Source organism: Heterocephalus glaber, unplaced genomic scaffold (assembly GCF_053883595.1).
Source record: "Heterocephalus glaber isolate CG9 unplaced genomic scaffold, H.glaber_assembly_v1.0 deba00001744, whole genome shotgun sequence".
In the NCBI taxonomy this organism is placed as follows: Eukaryota; Metazoa; Chordata; class Mammalia; order Rodentia; family Bathyergidae; genus Heterocephalus; species Heterocephalus glaber.
Genome location: NW_028258450.1, coordinates 1,541,270 through 1,562,080, shown reverse-complemented (window position 1 = coordinate 1,562,080; position 20,811 = coordinate 1,541,270). Strand labels below are relative to the sequence as shown.

The 20,811-nt window shown below is 40.4% G+C and overlaps 1 protein-coding gene across 5 annotated transcripts; it reads right to left on the bottom strand.

Annotated features, from left to right (window-relative positions):
• Positions 1–1,110: 1,110 nt before the first annotated feature.
• On the bottom strand, positions 1,111–20,603 carry LOC101711431 (uncharacterized). Of its 5 annotated transcripts, XM_013068585.3 has the most exons (7): positions 20,483–20,545; positions 12,536–12,676; positions 12,382–12,451; positions 10,337–10,384; positions 8,131–8,257; positions 7,335–7,430; positions 1,111–2,952 (listed from the first exon to the last, which is right to left on the bottom strand). In XM_013068585.3, exons 4-7 carry the CDS (start codon positions 10,349–10,351, stop codon positions 1,133–1,135), a joined length of 2,058 nt encoding a protein of 685 aa, XP_012924039.1. In that variant the 5' UTR covers positions 10,352–10,384; positions 12,382–12,451; positions 12,536–12,676; positions 20,483–20,545; the 3' UTR covers positions 1,111–1,132. The 5 variants fall into 5 exon arrangements, with proteins under 5 accessions (XP_012924039.1, XP_012924038.1, XP_087056617.1 ...); XM_013068584.3 differs by lacking the exon at positions 12,536–12,676 and having other exon boundaries at positions 20,483–20,550; XM_087200491.1 differs by lacking the exons at positions 12,536–12,676; positions 20,483–20,545 and adding an exon at positions 20,188–20,476.
• Between the last annotated feature and the right edge of the window lie 208 nt (positions 20,604–20,811).

Genomic DNA, 20,811 nt, shown 5'->3' with positions numbered 1-20,811 from the left:
CAGGGGAATTTCAGGGCAGAGGACGTTAGAACTGTTAAATGTCTTCATTGTGGTGGTTACCTGAGAGTAAGCATTTGCCAAAACTCAATGATATACTAAAGGCAGCCTCATATATATATAAATTATATAAATTCCTTAATTTAAAAAAATTTAAAAGATATTAGCTTGTAAGATTTTCATATACACCTTTTAACTAATTTTTATCTGGAATGGATGTTGAATTTTGTCAAATGTTCTCTCTGAATCTATCAAGATAATCCTAAGAATCTATCCCAAAAATGTACATATAGAACCCATATGAAGTTCAAGAATAGATCTAATGTATAGTATAGAAATCACAATATTGTTGGCACTGAACATGGGACTGACTGGAAATGGGCCTAAGAAACCTTTCTGTTTAATAGAAACATTGAATACACTGATCTAGTGATTATTACATATGTGTATACATTTGTCAAAATTCAGAAAGTCATAAAGTTGAGGTTTATGCATGTTATTGCATGTAAACCTTACCTCAATAAAAGTGTTAGAGTTCAAAAATGCTGGTCACAACCCGCTGAGCTGATTTTTGGATCCATTAATGGGCTGCAACTTCCAATTTGATAAATATTAGTCCACAGGACTTGTAGTTTGGAATATGAGCCCACTTGTCTAACTTAAATGTCCTCCAAGCCTTACACAACACTCTTGAGGACAATTTTACAGAAACTGAATAAACAATTTCAAATATGACTGGTCTCCTTTCTGCTCATATAATAATTATTGAAAGCATATAATGTGTTAGGCACTGAAAAGGCAGAGATTTGGCAGTTGGCAGAAGTTCCTACCCTCTTGGAACTTATATTCTAGTGGGATAGATTTTGGCACTTCCATCTTGGTATTTTTAGTTAATTTCAGGTCAGAGTCACCCTTCCTGAGCATCCTGTCTGTGTACCTGTGTGTTTGGAATGAAATCCATTTAGCTAAATTTTTATACAGTTTCTCTGCTATATGACCTCCCAACTACTGCAATATATCAAGCTTTAATTAAAATGCTGACCCTTTATGAAACAAATCTTTTGTTTCCTATGACAGCACTCATCATTGGAGTATTTAAGCACCCACTTGAAATACTAAAACAATATTTTATAGTTTATTTCCTGTATAAATGCTCTGATGAAAGGAAGTCTTTGTCACTTTCATCATCAGCATGGACTCGCTGATGAATTATAAGACTTGAGCTCCAACTGAAGCCCTTCCCACACTCTTCACATTTGTATGGTTTTTCTCCAGTGTGAACTCGCTGATGGGCCTGAAGGTATGAGCTCCAACTAAAGACCTTCCCACATTCCTCACATTTGTATGGTTTCTCCCCAGTGTGGACCCTCTGGTGGGCTTGAAGATAGGATCTCTGTCGGAAGCGCTTTCCACACACATCACATCGGTATGGTTTTTCTCCTGTGTGAACTCCACGATGAGCGAGAAAATTTGAGGCCCGACAGAAGCCCTTGCCACACTCCTCACATTGATATGGTTTCTCTCCAGTGTGGCACCTCTGATGGGCTTGAAGCTGTGACCCCACACTGAAGCCCTTCCCACACTCTACACACTGATACGGTTTCTCTCCTGTGTGGACTCTCTGATGTACTTGAAGACTTGAGAACTGACTGAAGGCCTTACCACACTTCTCACATTTATAGGGTTTCTCTCCCGTGTGGATTCTAAAATGAACGTTAAGATCCGAACTCCGACTGAAGCCTTTCCCACATGTACCACATTTGTATGGTTTTTCTCCAGTGTGGCCTCTCTGATGGGCTAGAAGATTTGAGGCCTGGCTGAAACCCTTACCACACTCCTCACATTTATAGGGTTTTTCTCCTGTATGGACTCTAAAATGAATGTTAAAATCTGAGCTCCGGCTGAAGCCCTTCCCACAAGCATCACATTGGTATGGTTTCTCTCCTGTGTGGCCTCTCTGATGGTCCAGAAGATTTGAGGCCCGACAGAAGCCTTTCCCACATTCCTCACATTTGTATGGTTTCTCTCCAGTGTGGCTTATCTGATGGGCTTGAAGGTGTGAACCTACACTGAAGCCTTTCCCACACTCCTCACATTTGTAGGGTTTCTCTCCTGTGTGGATTCTACAATGAATGTTAAGGTGTGAGCTATAACTAAAGCCCTTACCACAGGCATCACATTTGTATGGTTTCTCCCCAGTGTGAATTCGTTGATGGGCCTGTAGTCGTGAACGCCAACTGAAGCCCTTTCCACACTCTTCACATTTATAAGGTTTCTTTCCAGTGTGGATCCTCTGATGAACTTGAAGATATGAGATCTGACTGAAGCCAAGCCCACACTCCTCACATTTATAGGGTTTCTCTCCTGGGTTGACTATCAGAGGAGCCTGGCAATGTGAGCTTTTCCCAGTAGTCTTCCTACACTCCTCATATCTGTATGGATTCCCTCCTGTCAGGAGTCTCTGATGGTGGTGAAATTGTAACCTTTGACTGAAACCCTTGTATGATAAATCAGGTTTGTATGGTTTCTCTCTACTATGCACTCTCTGATGGGCTTGAAGACTTGAAAAGCGACGGAAGGTGTTATCACATTTTTCACATTTGTAGGGCTTTTCTCCTGCATGGGCTCTCTGGTTAACTTGAATATGAGAGTCCCAAACGGAACCTTTCTTATATGCCTCCCCTTTGTAAAATTTTTTACCACCATGGACTCTGTGGTGAACCTGAAGATGTGAACTCTGATTAAAGTGTTTATTGAAATCTTCATCTTCATAGGGTACATCATCTAGTTTTTTCAACTGAGAGCCAGTTTCTTGATTATTCACCATAGTCTCTTGACATCTGGTTAACTCCCTTGTAACTTGTTGCAACATTTGTGAGCAGAAAGGCTCTTCATGTGGCAGGTACCTTGAGCCTACTTCTTGAAGAGTCTCCATCTCATTTGGATTCTTGTCTCCTAAAAGGATAAAGAGAATTCAGAGATAGGGCATGAGAATGCTGTATTCAGAGATATCAGTTATATTCTTAGACCCCCAGACTAAAGTTTTACTGAACCAGGGAGAAGGTTCCATTTTTCTTTTTCATCATGAATTGTATTACCTGACTTATATGCTCCCACAAACCAACGAGTGGTCTGCCAGGCTCCACTGACCACACATTAATGAGACTAATAATTTAGAATCTCACTAAGTTTCATAAGTGAGGTACAGGTTGGAAATTTGGGCTAAAATATTTTCTAAAAAATCTACCAAGAAGCTGCACCTCACTAAAAACCTTGTCTCCTTTTGCTGCAGCAACTGTTTGACAAACATCTTCCACATAATTCTGCCTACTGCATGGACATCTGAATGAACTGGCCCTGCTGAAAATGTCTAGTAAAATCCCTACAGATTATCAGCTATCCTTAGACAATGCTGAAAATCTTTGCCTTGGACTACTTCATTGGAAGTTGACTGCAATGTTAAGAGCTCTGAGACAATGGACTGGTTAGAAAGATACATATTTGGAAGAAAATACCTCATCCCCTAAATACCTAAAGTTCAGAGTGTAAGCAGGGTGCTTACCTCCTTCTAGGAAATACCCTCCACAATAACAGCTAAGGAAAAGGTTTCCAGTAATAACACATTATTCTAAAACTTGATGGCAATTAAAGTCTTCACAGGAAAACAATGAAAACCTGGAAGTTAATCTATAACAGATCAAGAACTCTGAGGAAGAAATAAAGCAACAGAACAGATTTCCAAAATCAATACTGGAAAAAAAAATGTTAATGTTCCCCTTGCAACTCAATTCCACCAATTTCCCATATGGTTTGCTATGTACTTCTGTTTAGGTCTCCAAAGAACACTGTAACAGCAAGGCCTCTTTTCCCACCCAATATCAAATAGTAAATTCTCCCCATCTATTATATACCCTTGGCAATCTCTATTTACCTTACTGTTTTGTTTTCACACAGCTCACAAAGCCCTCTGACATACTACATGCCTTTATCCTGTGTATGTGTGTGGGGGTTTATTTTGGTAAAGGGGATTAAACTCAGGACCTTGCGCTTGAGAGGCAGACGGTGGAACCACTGAGCTAAATCCCCAGCCGCCCTCTATCCTGTTTTATGTCTTACCCCACATGAATGCAATACCCCTGAAGACACGGTTTGTACTGTTCATACTTTATCACCATTCCCAGAGCACTGCCTAACAGTGTTCAATAAATATATGCTCAGTGAACAAACGAATTCTAGTTTGACTTCTTTGTGAGTTTGAGCCCAAGTTACAAAAATAAAAGCTTTTTTCAAGTGAGTTATCCATAATAGGAAAGAGATTTAAACCATTTTGGCTGAGAAGTTGAAAAGTATCATAAAACTGAAGGGCTAAGCAAACTGAATGTTGCTGGTGAGAAAATCAGGCTGATCACAAAACCATGGCAAGAATCATTCAAAGGAAAAAAAAAAATCACAAGGCAGGAAGTGGCCATGGGGCTTCCAAGGATATTGACAGCTTCTGAAATTTTTGTACTCCTTCCATATATGTGTAAAATACTTCATTTTAAAGGTAAGAGTCAATATTTAGAGCTCCAGGAGTAACAAGAATAATGCTATGTCTTAAAGCAGATTATATAAAATTGATGGAAGTAGGTAGATTGCTCTATATGGCCACACCAGTGTTTTTCAAATTGAAGGCCGAGGTTCAATGACTTTAAATTTAGTAGCCAATGGAAAGTACTGACAAAATAGAAAAATATTAGAGATACTTTGTAAAGAGTAAAGGTATCACCGCAAAAATGCTTGCATACATACACATTACCTACACACACATGAATATGTTGCCTATAAATTTGTGTATGTGATGTTGGATATTGAATCCAGGGCCTTGTTTATGCTAAGTGTATGTCCTACTGCTGACCTACACCCCTAGATCCTAAAACATATTTCTTATCAGCTATATACTCAAAAAAGCCTAAAAGCCAATGGCCTATAGTTAAGTATCAATTCCTTAAGCATTTAAATTGTTCAAACAAAAGTTATAGTAATGACATACACGTGCAAAAATAACAGGTGTGTTTCCCTTAAATTTGTGACTACATAGTTTGTCATTTCTATATATATTTTCCAAGTAGCCCTTCTAGATGTGATCTTTTCATCTCCTGGTGATATGTCAGTTTTGAGGAGGGCAATTTCCTTGTTCCAGTCAGTTTATGTTACCCATGACATGATGTTAATCAGGTCCTTATTAGAATGAAGGAAAGCTCTCTAAGCTCTACCTTCCTTAGCATGTGCTTTTTTAATAACTATGAATCATCTATAAAACTTGTTTAATGCTAGATTTTGAGGCAATAAAGACATGGCTATACATAATAATATTGGCATTTCCCCCCAGTACTGAGTATTGAACCCAGGGCCTCTACAATGAGCTATATCCTCAGCCCTTTTGTAAAAGAAATTTTTAATTTTGAGACAGGCTCTCACCAAGTTTCAGAGACTGGGTTCAAATTCACAATCCTCCTGCCTCAGCCTCCCAGAGTGCTGGGATTATAAGTATATACCACTATTACCAGCTTGATACATTTTTTAATACAGAAGACTAAATTATAGGTAATAGTCTTTTCTGTAAGTCTCTTTGGAAGAGGTAAATGGCTACAACAAGGAAAATCTGTGAGGGGAAAGATTAACTTGAAAGCTGAAAGTTCCAAAAGTTCTCTTTCTGTAGGTAAAGGGTAGGTATTTTGTTTTATAGAGAACCTAAAAAGTGGCTTTTAGAATCTCCACTCTAAAAAGTAGTTTCTCCCTAAGTGAATATGCATCATGACTAAAGAATACAGGAAACCCACAGGGGAAAATGACACCCAATTTAGTTATAACTGCAAAGCGAAGCTTTCGTGAGATGTGGAAGCTATGGTCTAAGTGTATCCCTCCAAAATTCTTAGGCTGAAATCCAAACCCCCAAGGTGATGGTATTAGGGGGTAATTAGACAATGAGGGTGCAGCTCTCAGGAATAGGATTACAGCCTATAAAAGAAGCCTGAGAGACACTGCTTCCCCTTATACAAGTGAAGACAGCAAGAAGGTGTCACCTTCAGCTAGACAGGCTCACCCAGACATCAAAGCCGCTGGTGACTTGAACTGGACTTACCAGCTTCCAAAACTGAGAATTTTCTGTTGTTACAAGCACCTCAGTCTATGGCATTTTGTCACAGTAGCCGCAACAGACTAAGACAGTGAGTTACTGCATATTAATGTATACCTACATATATCGAAAGGCACCTAGTAAATTAAAACTAGACACATACCAGGGAAAAGATGTTCTAGACTATGCTTTCATCACACATTTTTATTTACCAAACTTTAAGTATCTCTACAACTAATGGAAAAAAGTTCATGTACAATGATTAACTCATTCACTTCTTTATTCAACAAATACTTATAGTACAACTGCCCTTGGGCAGTTCTGTACATTGAGGATAGAGCAACAAACAAAGCAGCCAAAATTTCTTTTCCTGAGATCACATTCAAGTGGGAATGTAGTGCTATAAGTATGTAAACAAGCAAGTATAGTGGTGCACATCTGTAATTCCAGCTACTCAGGAGACTAAGGTAAGAGGCTCACAAGTTCAAGGCCAGCCTGAGCAACTCAGAGAAACTCTTATCTCAAAATAAAAATACTTTTTAAAAGGATAGAATGTAACTCAGAGTTACAGTACTTGCCTACTATACAGGAGGCCTCAGGGTCAATCCTCAGTACAAAAAAAAAAGAGAGAGAGAGAGAGAAAATAAATAAAAATATAAGTTAATATTGTAAATGGTGATCAGGGTTTAGATGTAAAATAAAACAGGGTAAGAAAAAAAGTGAAGAAGAAAGCGTAACTAACAGAGTGGACATGGGGAGCTTTTCTTAAGATGCTACACCTGAGAAGAGACACAAGCAAAGCAAGGGAGGAGTGAAAATAATGATGGAATGAAAGGCTGCTCCTTCCAGAGAGCAGTCACATGACAGGTGATGAGGTAGGAGCATGCTTGGCCTGGAAGAGAGGCCAGTGTGGGTAGCACCTAATGACAAAGGGGAAATCACAGCTGTGTTTACAGAGCATTGAGGGAAGAAGCAGGAGCAGAGACATATGGGACATTGTAACCCACTTTAAGCACACAGATTTTACTCTAAACTAAATGAGAAGTCACTGGAGGTTTAGAGTAGGGCAGTGACCTGATCCAACATTCAAAGGGGTCGATCTAGGTGGACAGCTGATGATGGCCACAGGTATCTATGGACTAGGCCCTGACCTAGACCAGCATGAAGCTAGGGGGTGACGGAGGAGCAGGACAGGCTCAGTCACTCACTCGGCACTCACCTGAGGTGTCACCTCTCCGGGTTGTCGTCTTCAACATCCAGAGCTTTTCATCTCTCTCTAACTGGGGTAAAATATCTGGTGTGATGAACTGATGCCCTGTGAAAAACCGAGGATATATATTTAAAATAAACACACCAGAGATCAAATTACTAAGGATTGCATGTATTCTCATTGTATCATCTTCAGGACATCAAAGCTAGTGTTTTCCAAACTTCTGATCACGACTGAATGGAAGAAATGTATTTTATGCAAAAACCCAAAACCAAAACAACAAAAAAAGGAAAAACTCAAAACATACATACATTTATAAATTACTGGAAAAAAGTATCTGTTTTTACCATGTCTTCTCTAATGTCTCTCACACTGTTGCTGGCAACAGAGCTATAGTTTTTGCAGTTGTTGTCCAGGGCTCTGATATTTTCTACCCCATTTCATTTCATTAAAATGTTGTAGGGCTGGGGATTTAGCTCAGTGGTTCCGCCACCTGCCTCGCTAGTGCAAGGACCCAAGTTCGATGCCCGGTACAAAAAAAAAAGTCGTAAAATTCACTAAATATGTACCATGAGCCACTAATTAGAAATGAGTATAATTTGTGAAAAGACACAAATATATAGCAATCATGCTGTCAGCTTACATGACAAACACATTTGCCAGGGGAGAGAGACTAGAAAAATTCCAACTGTGTATCTCATGATGATTAGAAACTGGAAACCACTTCAAGAAGTCCAAGGACCTGCACATCCAGGGATGCAGAGATACCAGAGAGCAGATGATCAGCCAGAGCACCCAGCCTCACCCACGGAAAGCAGGTTCCTGAAGTTCTCCAGCATCACGTCGCAGTACAGCTTCCTCTGGGCAGAGTCCAGCAGCCCCAGCTCCTCCTCACTGAAGACCACAGCCACATCCTTGAAGGTCACTGTCTCCTACAACACAAAATACACTCCACTTAATCTTGCAAGAAAAGTCCACTAAAAGAAGGATAGGACTAAGAACAGTGGGAAGGATGTGCAGGAAGTAGTTCCAGATGCTAAGAGAACAGAGTCAACTTTACTATGGAATATGTTAAAGATTTTTTTCAGGTGGGCATGATGAAGCATGCCTGTAATCCCAGCTTTTCTTTTCAGCATATAGGTAGCAAATACTTTTACTCACATTTGCTACTGTTTTTGTATAGCTCTGTGTATCTCATCTTCAGCACTACTGACATTTTGGGCCAGACACTTCTTGGCTATCAGAGCTATCTGGTACACTACAGGATGTTTGGCAGCACCTTAACGTCTATCCACTACACACAAGTGGCACCCCCAAAGTGTGGTAATAAAACTGTTGGCAGATGTTGCCTGGTAAGTAAAATCACCCATGATTAAGAATCACTGCAACTGGACCCGGGGATTTGACTCAATGGCACCGTGCCTGCCTTGCAAGTGCAAGGTCCTGAGTTCAATCTTGGTACCAAAAAAAAAAAAAAAAATCACTGCAATTAAGATTTAAGCATTGGGCCGAGGATTTAGCTCAGTGGTTCCAGCGCCTCCCTCGCAAGCGCAAGGTCCCGAGTTCGATCTCCGGTACCAAAAAAAAAAAAAGATTAAAGCATTGTTTTAACTTCTCATATGAAACTATTGATCCCTGGAGCACTGCACATTCAGGGGCCCTAAATGAAGAGAAGGGATCACAGAGAAGGGGCCACCAAGAGCGAAGCAGGAAGGGGCAGTATTATCCACAGCATCTTCTACCCCTCAACCACAAGCTCAGCACCCACCAGGAAAGCAAGCCTAAGAGAATTTATTTCTCTTGCCCCTCTGTCTATCCAAGTAAAAATCCTAGAAGTTTTAAAAAATTAGTTGCTTCTTTGGTCTTCCGTGTTAACTTTGGCATCTTTTTGAAATTCTACAATCCTGCTTTTTGTAGTGTAAATGAAACAAGTACTGGCTCCTAAGGTTGACCTGAGGACTAGATGCAGTACAAAAAAAATGTACTTGCCAAGTACATTATTACTTGATAAAATAAATTAATATAATGATGAAAAAATATAGATTAGTAAGCACATCCAAAGTATGACTCGGGCATAGGTTAGGGAAACCTAGCTTTTGGTCAGGCTTTGTGGTAATCTTGTAATCCCAGCTACTTGGGAGGCTGAGCCAGAGGATACAAGTTCAAAGTCAGCCTGAACAACTGAATAAGTCCTTGTCTCAAAATTATAAAATAAAAAGGGATGGGGATGTAGCTTAGTAGTGTGGCACTTGAGTAGACTCTGGATTTCATTTTTTGGCACTGAAAATAAAAATCTAGCTTTCTTATATGAAAATATCTAATAACATATTCTCTGATCAGATCATGATGCTACGTGCTGTGTTTGTATATTCCACATACAAATTATCCAAAGCACCACATCAAAAATACAATTTGGTATTCCTAAAACATTAGGAACAAGTGATAGGAAAACTTCAAATCCTTTTTTGGGGGAAAATCTTGTATGCAGGAAAACTTTACCACCATGATCCTCAACACAGTAAAATATCTGAACTACCTTAATGTCCATGAATAAGGAAAAGTTATCCTTCACACACTCATACACTGCCCACTGCCCAGAGTACATCAATTTAAGGAAATATGATGTTATTAAAAGATGTAAGGCATATAACATTTCTTAGGAGAAGCATAATTAAAAAATTTTATCTACACTATGATTACCAATATACTGTTATGAAAGTATATGAGGGAAAGAATATGGAAAGATAATCATTGTTTTATAAGAGAAAAAGGAGATAATGGGAGTATTTAGTCACTATTACTGACTTTTCTATTTTATGCTTATTTATCAAATTATAAAATGATAAAACAATCAATAAACTACATGAAAAAAAAGTAGCAAACACTACATCAGAGATTTTCAAATGCCTACAGTTCTCCTTAATGTTTCCTCAGAAAAGAGAAACAAGATGTGTGTAACCTCTGAGAAAGGAGATGAGAGTTTAAAACCTAGAAATGTAAGCCCAACTCACCTTGAACTTGGGCATTCTGTCCTCCTCCTTCTGGGAAATGGCTGGGTCCTAGGAAGGCACAACGGGGGAAGAAGAAAAGAGCCATAAGAGTCTGGCCAAGGGTGGCACTAACCTATATGGCTGCTTTCTGTGAAAGGGCGACCTCTCCTTTGGGGTGACTTGATGAGCAGAGTCTGGACTCCAGAGATTCCACTTGCTCCTTCAGCTAAGAGCCCCTGGGAACGAGTGACTCCCTACCACTCAGGGTGCCCCTAACGCTTGTTCTCCTCACGGGCCTCACAGAGTGATTCTGATCATAAGCGGGACAGAAATGGAAAGTACAGCACAGGTTAAGAGCGTAAACTCTGGCCAAAAGGCCGATATTCTTGGCACTGCTATTTACTAGCTGTGAAATCCTACGCAAATTATTATCTCCATATGTCAATTCTTTCATCCATAAAATGAGAGACTTAACAAGAGAATTAACAATCTCAGGATTAAGAATTCAAAGAAGGAAAAAAAGCTCAAAGAGCACTTTTAGGGTAACTTATTCCTTAAATGGTGAAAAGGAGGTAACATTCAGTAACATAAAAACCTGTCTTCATAAGTGATTTCTATCAAGAGAACCTTTAGAGGTTGCTGCTGTGTCATACAAAAATTACCTTTAACTAGGGCCGGGGATTTAGCTCAGCGGTTCCACCGCCTGCCTCGCAAGCGCAAGGACCCGAGTTTGATCCCAGGTACCAAAAAAATTAAAAAATTACCTTTAACTTCTGAAATATCATTATTCTTAGTTTGTCATACTTAATGGATACCTGTCTAGTAATATTTAAGATCACATATGAGGCATAATCAAAATATATAGTGAATGTTTACATTTCAAAAATTTATTACAGTAAAAAAATTGCCATTAATTCCCCTCTAAATATTTCCCCTTGCTTTGAACACATTTATCCCATTGTTCTTGACACTTTCTGAAGCAGTTCTGGAAGTCCTCTTTAGTGAGTGTCTTTATGAGGTGTGATTAAAAAATATGGTGAATGCTACTGCAGAGTGCCATCCAACAGAAAGGCAGACTTATAAAATCTACAGTGTCCTCTTCTATAGTAGACCCTCAAGTTATGACCGGCCTGACATATGAACAGTTTGGGTTAGTTAATGGAAGATTCATCTGCCTCTTGTTATCTATAGCATGTACCCAGGTAAACATCCAGATCTCAGCTGTATTGACTTACAACCAACCCTCCCTCAGGAACTGATCAAGTTCGTAAGTCAAAGGCCTACTGTATTTTAATCATGTATCTGGCTCTTCTCCAAAGTCAAAATGACCACAAAAGGCAAACATTTTGAATCAATTCAGAACACCTAGGCACCCCATGCAACTAAAGATGCTCATGAAAGAGATTTCTAGAACTACTTCAGAAAGTGAAAAGAACAATGAGCAAGATAAGTGTGTTTGAAACAAGGATAAGTACGGGGGGGGGGGTTAAGACATTATCTTTTGCTGTAATAAATTTTTTTTAAAGAATTTTTTTAACATTCACCGTGTTTTCTGACCATCTCATGTAGACGAATGGGACTTTTTAGGTAGTAAAATGCACCATGTCAAATTTACCATTTAAGCATTATTAAGTGTACGGTTCAGTAAGTACAATTACACTGTTATGCAACCACAGCCAATGTTCAGCTCCAGAATTTTTGCATCATCCAAAACTGAAACTTTGTACAATAAACTCCCCATCCTCTCCCCATCCTGGTAACTATTCTGTCTCTATGAATTTGACTATGTTGTTGACTGAGTTTTCAAAGATGTAAGACCTTGCAAGGCTTTTCAACATGAAAGAGATAAAAGAAAATTTCATAAAAACTCGTGTCTCAAAAAAACCAAACCCTTGTCTCTATACTATATATTTAACCATACATTTGATAATCAGTATGCCAGTGAAATAACAAGCTATGGTAATCATTGCAAGAATAAAAATAACAGAATTAATGTTTAACACTAAGTACCTGTTAGGAGCCCTGTAAAGCTCTTGGCATTTACTGTTTCAGTACCTCAAACATACCTGTTATGCTACTGCTGAGCCAGTCCTGTGACCTTGGTCCAACCACCTAAACCTGTGTGCCTATCCTCAGCTACAAAAGGAAAAGAAAAAGAATGTTCGTCATAGGGATATTATAGGAAATGAACAAATTTATGCAGTAGCCTTGGCAAAGTACCTGACATTTTAGGAAGTTCTCAGCAACTGAAAACGACAACTGCCGCACCCATTAAGCAGGTGAGGTTGAGCGGCAGGAGCAATCCCTGAATCCAGCTCTGATGCCAGAGCCAGTATTCTGAATCTTCTCTCTCTGTTGTTTCTATGGGCAAAAATAAGCAGATGGGAGCTTAAGATCTCACAGAAAGAGAGCTGGGGATAGAAGACCGACACAGGAAAGAAAAGAGAACTCTAAAGATATAGGATCTACTTGAGGGAGAAGAGACTGAATTGTGAACAAGATAGGCTCTAAAGCCAGCTCTCCAATATTAGGATACTGGCATCTCCAACATGATGGCTCTTTTGCCTCCATGTCTCATCCGTAAGCGGGGAATAATGATGGTAACACTAAACTCACAGGAAGGTCAAAGTGACTAAATACACACAAAACATTTGGAACCGTGCCTGACAGATTAAACATTCAATAAAAGTTACCCACATACCCATTGGGCTGCTGTTCCTCAGTGCTAGGGATGGAATGTTAAAGTCCTAATGTGATGGTACTCCAGAAGATAAGTGAATTAGGAGTTAGAGCCCTTCCAATGGGATGACTGCCCTTATAGAGACAGTGAGACACCCATTCCCACACCCCCAGGATGAGGACAAAAAAGCAAGCATCCGGAAAACAGGAAGGATGGCCTCAGCTACACAGCACACAGCCTGATGAGCAGAGCAGGGGCTGAATTCAATATTGCTGAAACTCCCAACTCAGGGCCACTACGCAGCGAACAACCCACCCATCCTACACAGTGGCCCTAATATAAATTCTCCTTGTGGGATCTGCCTCTGACTCTAGGCAGGATGGAAACTGAAGGTAAAATAAGCTGGGTTTGGTGGTGCACACCTGTAATCCCAGCTATGTGGGAAGCTGAGGCAGGAGGACTGCAAATTGGAGGCAAGCCTGGGCAACTTAGCAAGATCCTGTCTCAAAATAAAATAAAACAAGGGCTGGGGATGTCAATCCCTTGTACTACAAGCCAGTGGGGTGTGGGAGACTAGATGGGAAGACTGAAGCTTAACTGGCCTCCTCAGCACTAAGAAGGAACAGGGCATGCAAGCATGCAGACATGCTTCGAGGAAAAGTAAAAACACCTGAAACCCTGTTGTTTACCTGGACAAGTACCATGGAGTGAGAGACAGATGAATCCTTCGGAACTCTAATTGCTTGTGCCTATGTTGAGTGAATAATGCCAAGGTGCACCAGTCACTCGAGGCTCTCTGTTAAAGAGAGACAAGAGCCCCTGACCTTCCACATTTTAACCTGGTGTCTCTTTAGTTTTCATCCCAGTCACCCCATGGTCAAGTTTGAGCTCATAAGCTGGTTCCTACAGTGGGGGACAGGTCCTGATAAAGAGATTAGTATTAGTTAATTAGTAGTAAGTCCTCTTATTTCAGATAAAAGAAACTTACTACGGAAGCATGCTGCTATAGTTCAGATGCTGAATGGCCCCCAAAGCCCCATGTGTTAAAGGCTTGGTCCCCAGTGCAGTAACACTAGGAGAGGCTTTAAGAGGTGGGGCCTATGGGGAAATCTTTAGGTCGTTTTGAGCACAGCCTCAAAGAGGATTGTGGGATTCTGGCCCTTTCCTTCTTCCTATCTTTTTTGCTTTCTGGCCATGAGGTGAGCAGGTTTGCTCTGCTACACACCCTTGTGTGCAGCCTTCCCACAAACTCAAATTTAGGAGGCCAACTTATTTTGGACTGGAACCTCTAAAACTGTGAGCTAAATAAAACTTTTTCATAAGTTGATCCCATGATAGTCACAGAAGGCTAATAGACCCAGTATGGCTTTCTTCCCAATCTTAGAATAAATCCCTCTTGAGAATTTGTGATTCACTTGGTTCTAATTCTATATTTGCCCAGAAATCTCTAGTAAAAGTGTTTTGCAGAGAGATCCTTCCATCCCCTCTGAGGGAAAAGGGATAACCAGTAAGTCAACCACCTGTCTGGTAATTAACACTTATTCGGATTTACTTTCCAGAAACCTAAAACAGAGCTTATAACAAAGTCATTGCTCAGCAGAGCTGACAGAATGAATCTACCACTTACAGATGGGCAGAAGCTGATGAAAGACTCCACAGGTGGCACCGCCACACCCAGCTAAGAATCCACACTTCTAACATCCCAGCTAATGCTGATGTGGTTGGTCTCTGGATCACAATTTGAGACGCATCAGTCAAAGACAGCTCTCCAGAGTTTTTCAGACAGGGTAATGACTTTGGGTTTCCACCTCTAACATTTCTACCACCCCTAAGAGAGGACCAAGATCAACCCTAAGCACCTGATGTTATTCACAGGGAACTCCAAACCATTCATGAAAAACCCTCTTCAGTAGTTAGGTCCTGACATAGTACCTACTGGGCAATCTTCATAACAACCCTAAGGATTGAGAAGACAATTCTGCCCGTTTTACAGATCAGGAAATTGAAGCACAGAAAAGTCACTTGTTCATGATTTACCAGAAAGTCAAGATTTTCACTCCATGCTTTAATCAATTAGGATGACTGGGGGTCAATGAGACCCTGGGTGCACATGAGACTCAATGGAACTGAAAAATTCTCAAGCCTTATCCACACCCAATTAAATCAGAATCTGCGGAGGAGAGATGCTGACATCTGAATTGTTATACCCCTCCTCACAGCCAGGTCACCATTTCATTGTCCAGAAAGGACAGTGCACCAGGCAGTGAATCCAGGCAGTCTGACATTTGTGCCTACATCCTTAACCACTAGGCAATGGTTCTCCAACTCTGGTATTCATCTGAGCCTGAGAATCCAAGCACTGCCTTAACATCTTTGAATCTCTCAGGGTGCCAAGGCCTAACCATGAGTTCCCCTGTCCTCTCTAGATGTGCCCCCTCCCCAAAGTTACCTATGTGTTCACTGTTTTTTATTCTCTACTGGCTATTTGACATCTGTTACTCCTAACCTCTCCTTAAGTCTCCTGAACCACAGGATCAGACTTACAACCAAGTTACTTCCATCTTTCCCTAAGCAGTTTTCACAGAGGACTTACTATATTCCCAGGATGAGTCTAAGCATTTTATATATCATATCTTTTTAATCACAGAAACCTTAGGAGGGATATACTGATCGTATTCCTACTTGATAGGTAAGGAAACTGAGGCACCAAGAGGTTAAGTAACTTCCCCAAGGCCATCCAGGTACTGTTCTCAAGGTGGGTTTCCAACTTAGGTGCTGAGGTATGATCTGGGCTCTGCTTCTTTTGGAATGTACTACCAAATCACTTATTTAATTAGGTTGTCTATGCCTGTTTCTTCCTCTCTAAAATGAGAACATGAATAAGATCGTCATGAGAAATAAATGGGTTAACTGAAATTCTCCAAGTCATAAGGGACACCCAACAAAAGTCAGCTGTTCTTACCATTTCCCTGATCTCCATGTAATAAAGCAGCAAACATTAATGTTCACTTGTCTCTAAAGGAATTTGTTTCAATCATGACAATACTATCTACAATTGTACATCAACTTTTGAATACTCCAAAAAAGTTGATGGATTCTGTCACCACCCAAAATAAGCGAGATAAAAGACAAGGGACATAGTCTTTCAGTTTTGTTCTCTAAGCCCAAGCTGTAGCACCTTATTCTCAGCTACTTGTTGGACAGCTACGTGAATCAAATTACTCATTGAATAACTCCTCTTTGTTAACCTGTTGGGGGCACTCTGAGAATATGATGAAGTCCATGAAACACAGAAAACAAATGAAGAAAAGAGAGATGAAAGGAAAGAAGAAAAAGAAAGTGAAAGAAGGAAAGGAAAGAAAGCAAATAAAAGAAAGAAAGCAAAGGGAAGAAAAGAAAAGAAGGAAAGAAGGAAAAGAAAGATATGAGAGAGAGAGACCAAAGTCACACGTCAGTAGCTAGCACAACTCTAAAGGAACAAAAAAATAATCATCTTCTTTTCCCCAATTCCCATTTCTTTCTAGCTTTCTCACATAAATATACTGTATTCTCCTAGTTGACAAGAGTGAAAACCTTAGAAGTCGCTATTAACTCTTAACATCTGTTATGGGCCAAATTGTGTACCCTCCCAAATTTGTGTGTTAAAGTTCTACCCCTCAGTGTCTCAGAATGTGACTTTATTTGGAGATAGTGCCCTTACAGAGGTAAGTACGTTAACATACAAAGGGACTGTCAGGCCTGGCCTAAGCCAACAGGACAAAGCAAACAAGCTGCTTTTAGAAAACAGCAGCAGCTTCTTAGTAAGTAGGACAAATGGACTCCAGACGAAATATACAACCTCCCTGGCATGGCGATTGTCTGCACACTTCAGCAGACTGTCCTTGGGCATCCAAGTCATAAACATTTCACCCCAGATTCCTTAGCCCCTTCAATACCTACATAAGACTAATTCCTTTCCCAGTTGCTAACATCCCTCTCCTGGTGTTACCCCATCCACCCACAGATGAAATTTTTCCCTGCTAGTGGCTAGAATCTCCTAATTTTAGTCCCTATTTACTGGAATAAACTTTTCTTTCAAAAGCCTTTTTAAAAATTTTTTTTGGTACCGGGGATGGAACGCTGGTCCTTGTGCTTGCACAGCAGGCGGCAAAACCACTGAGCTAAATCCCCGACCAATCAAAAGCCTATTTTTGACAAGTGGATTCATTATAACAGGGGCAGCACAGGAGTTCTTGCACAGAAAAGAGAAAGCCCTCAGATGAAACCAAAGTCCCTAACACCTTGACCTTGAACTTCCAGCCTCCAGAACTATAAGAAAATAAATTTCCATTGTCTCAAGCCACTCAGTCTGTGGTATTTTGTTATGGCAGCCCTGCCAAATGAATACAATCTCTCTTCCCTTAGTCTTTATACACAATTTATGTGGGGTTTTTTTTTGTCATACTCCTTCTCACTGAAGTACATCCCAATCCTTATTTTTGAGATAGGGTCTCATTAATTCACTAAATTGCCCAGATGGGGCTCAAACTTGGTTGAGATCCTCCTGCTTCAGCCTTCAAAATGCTGGGATTACAGGCATGTGCTAACACATACCTGGCTTATGACAATTTTTTTTTTTTTGGTACCGGGGATCGAACTCGGGTCCTTGCATTTGTGCGGCAGGTGGCAAAACCACTGAGCTAAATCCCCGGCCCTTGGCTTATGACAATGTTTAAGTCCTACTTACTCAACACCTGCATTTGCTATAAAATACTCAATGGAAAATATATGTGTGTAGGGGTTGAAGCAACAATATTAGCAAGGTTAACAGAATAGTTATTACATAGGAGCTCATTACGTAGTATTATAAATTGGGTATGTTTGCAAATTTCCATAGTAAAGAAGCAAAAACTCACTATCCATAGTGTGACAATTTCATAACATATAGACAAATACACATTAAAAACTGCTAACAGAGCCGGGGATTTAGCTCAATGGCACTACACTTGCCTTGCAAGTGCAAGGTCCTGGGTTCGATCCCCCCCAAAAAAACCTGCTAACAGAAATCCATGAAAATGTTAATATAGATAGTCCTCATTTAATGACCTACCTATTTAACGACTGAGCAGACTTAGGACCAAGGTGCACCATTTGGACCTACAACCTGTCTCTTTTTTTGAACAATTCTGGACATCTTGTTCATACAGCCTCAATGTAGAGCCTCAATATAGAGACTTTTTTTTTTTTACAGTACACCTTGTTTATATTATACTGTAATTTTTTCTGGTTGTACCGTACAGTACAGTACTGTAGTTTTATGTTGTCATACATTACAGCATTGCATGTAAGAGTTATGGAAATAAAAGCAAAGTCATCAAGTTGGAGTTTCCTTTGACCATGTCTTTGTTCTGAATATTGTAATATACATACTATATACAATTCCTCATTTAGCAACCTAGTTGCAGGAACACAATTCAGTTGTTAAATGAAGAGTGTCTGTAACTGTATCTGAATGTTATAGGTAATTCTAAATGTTTTTCTTTACGTATTTCTATACTTCCAGAATTCTATAAAGAGCTTCATTTTTTTTTTTCAGTACTGGGGATCGAACTCAGGACCTTGTGTTTGCGAGGCAGGCACAGCACCACTGAGCTAAATCCCCATCAAGAGCTTCATTTTTCTGATTAAATTTATAGATTAGAATATTGCTTAAAATAAAGTTTTGTTTTGTTTTGTTTTTTTGGTACCAGGGATCGAACTCGGGTCCTTGCGCTTGTGCAGCAGGCGGTGAAACCACTGAGCTAAATCCCTGGCCCTGCTTAAAATAAAGTTAAATGAGAGTACTTTAAAATTTTTACAGAACAGTTGAAACTCACTAATCATGCTTTCAAAAATCCTCTACACAAAATACAAATAAAACATTTTTTTAAATCCTTAATAAAATTCCAACCCCATTTCCAAATTGATGCCAAATAACTGGTTAGATATTTACATAGATGGTTTTCCTATTTTATTTCCTAATTACAATTTTGGGATTCCAAATTGTGTGACCAACAATATCGAAACATAGAACACAAGCACTAGATGCAAATTCCACCGTTCTTACTAGAATTGGGACATAAATAACTTGTTCTGTTTTCATTTCCTTTTCTGTAAAATAATAGCACTAGCAGTACTCAAATCTGGCAGCTTTGTGAAGGTTAAATATGCTATTTTTCATAAAGTCCTTACAAGGCAACTTAGCACTCAATGTTTAACTATTACAACAGTTACTCCTCTGACATATCTTCTCCAATATTCAACAACTGAACATCTGTATATCACAAACATCTAATGAACAAAATATCTTCTCCCACTGGGAACAAAAAAGGAAGGAGAATGCTAAGTTCTGCCATAATGGCATCTGATGCCAGGAGCCCAGGGTTCATTCCCCTCCCTCTTTGCAGCCTTCTTTCTGAAGGAGGGGCAGGGAAAGGAAAGGAGGCTGGGGGATACCATGAGCTTGTCTGCAGTCTTGGGAAATCCAGATGATACCCCAAGAATCCACCTGTAAGAGATGCATTCTTTCTTTAAATTTTTTTTTCAGAAGTAGTATAGGAACTGAAGCGATCCTATCTGATGAATTTATCAAAGCCTTCTGCTTTCTGAGAATCCTTTATCATCAGATAGTAGTTGGGGATATATGAGGAGTTAAAGCATGCTGTTTTGTATCTGACCAGAACATTGCTTTTTCAGCACACTTTTTAAAAAAGGGGATGGAAATTGAAGATTCTCAAAAGGGTTCATAAATTTATTAAGTATTTCAGCCAATATAATAAAACCTGTTAAAAATAACAAAAAGAAGCTTGGGATTTAGCTCAGTGGTTCCGACGCCTGCCTCGCAAGCGCAAGGTCCCGAGTTCGATCCCCGGTACCCCCCGCAAAAAAAAGCAAAAAGAAGAGGGGAGAGGTAGTAGTAAAGGAACATCCTCCTTTCCCATCAGTATCAAAAAGAGCCTGTGGTACTTTGAGGAGCTTCCACAGAAAAGAATTCTTTTCTGGTTATTATAATAGTACTAACACTAACAGCCAACACTTTGCCACACGCGCGTACTGTTCTAAACATTTTACTTGTACTCTATCCCTGAGTATGAAAATACATGTATAAGGTGAGTGGGTACCCGTAACACCCCCTTTTACTCGAGAGGAAACCAAGGCACAAAAAGATGCTCACTCAATGTCACACCGCTACCCGCGACAGGACGGGAGGGAGGTGAAGCAGAGCAGGTTGGGCAGCGGGGAACCGACGAGATCCACAAACTCAGCCGGATCCAGGTAGGGGAATCTGCAAACGACCCCAAAGGCTGGGGCTCGGGAGAGCGGATGCCAGACAGGCGCTCAATATCCCGCAGTGCCGCCCTCCGCCCTTGGCCGCAGCTTCTTCCGCAGTGACCAAAGTGCGGGTCTCGCTGATCCTACCAGCAGGCCATAAAAGTCAAAAGATGTCGAGGGGTTCCCAAGACGCTTACCTCCCTGAGAGAAACACAGGCCGTGGGCTTAACACTGGACAGCGGAAGTGTCCGGGCTTCACGGCGCTCTGGAACTACAGTTCCCAGGATTCCGCGAGGTTCCGCACCGCAAACACCCCCCCCCCACAGGACGTTAGTGCACGCGCGCACTCGCGCAGCCTGAGTCGCGTTTCCCAGAATCCTCCAGCGGAACGAGTTTCCTATTCTTTCTTTCTGGTAGCAGGAATGCCACCAAACATGCAGGCACTGGATTATACTGTAGTTTCTTCTTTCCCCAGTGGAGCAGTGATCATAGTCGCGCTTTGCTGGCAAAAGTGCGGCGATCATAG

Bases quoted from the DNA above. Each gene is read 5' to 3' on its own strand.
- LOC101711431 (XM_013068586.3), bottom strand. The intron at 7,431-8,130 runs GTGAGGCTGGGT...GGTTTTTCACAG, and splicing joins CAGGAACCTGCTTTCCGTGG to GGCATCAGTTCATCACACCA. The intron at 2,953-7,334 runs GTGAGTGCCGAG...TTATCCTTTTAG, and splicing joins CCGGAGAGGTGACACCTCAG to GAGACAAGAATCCAAATGAG.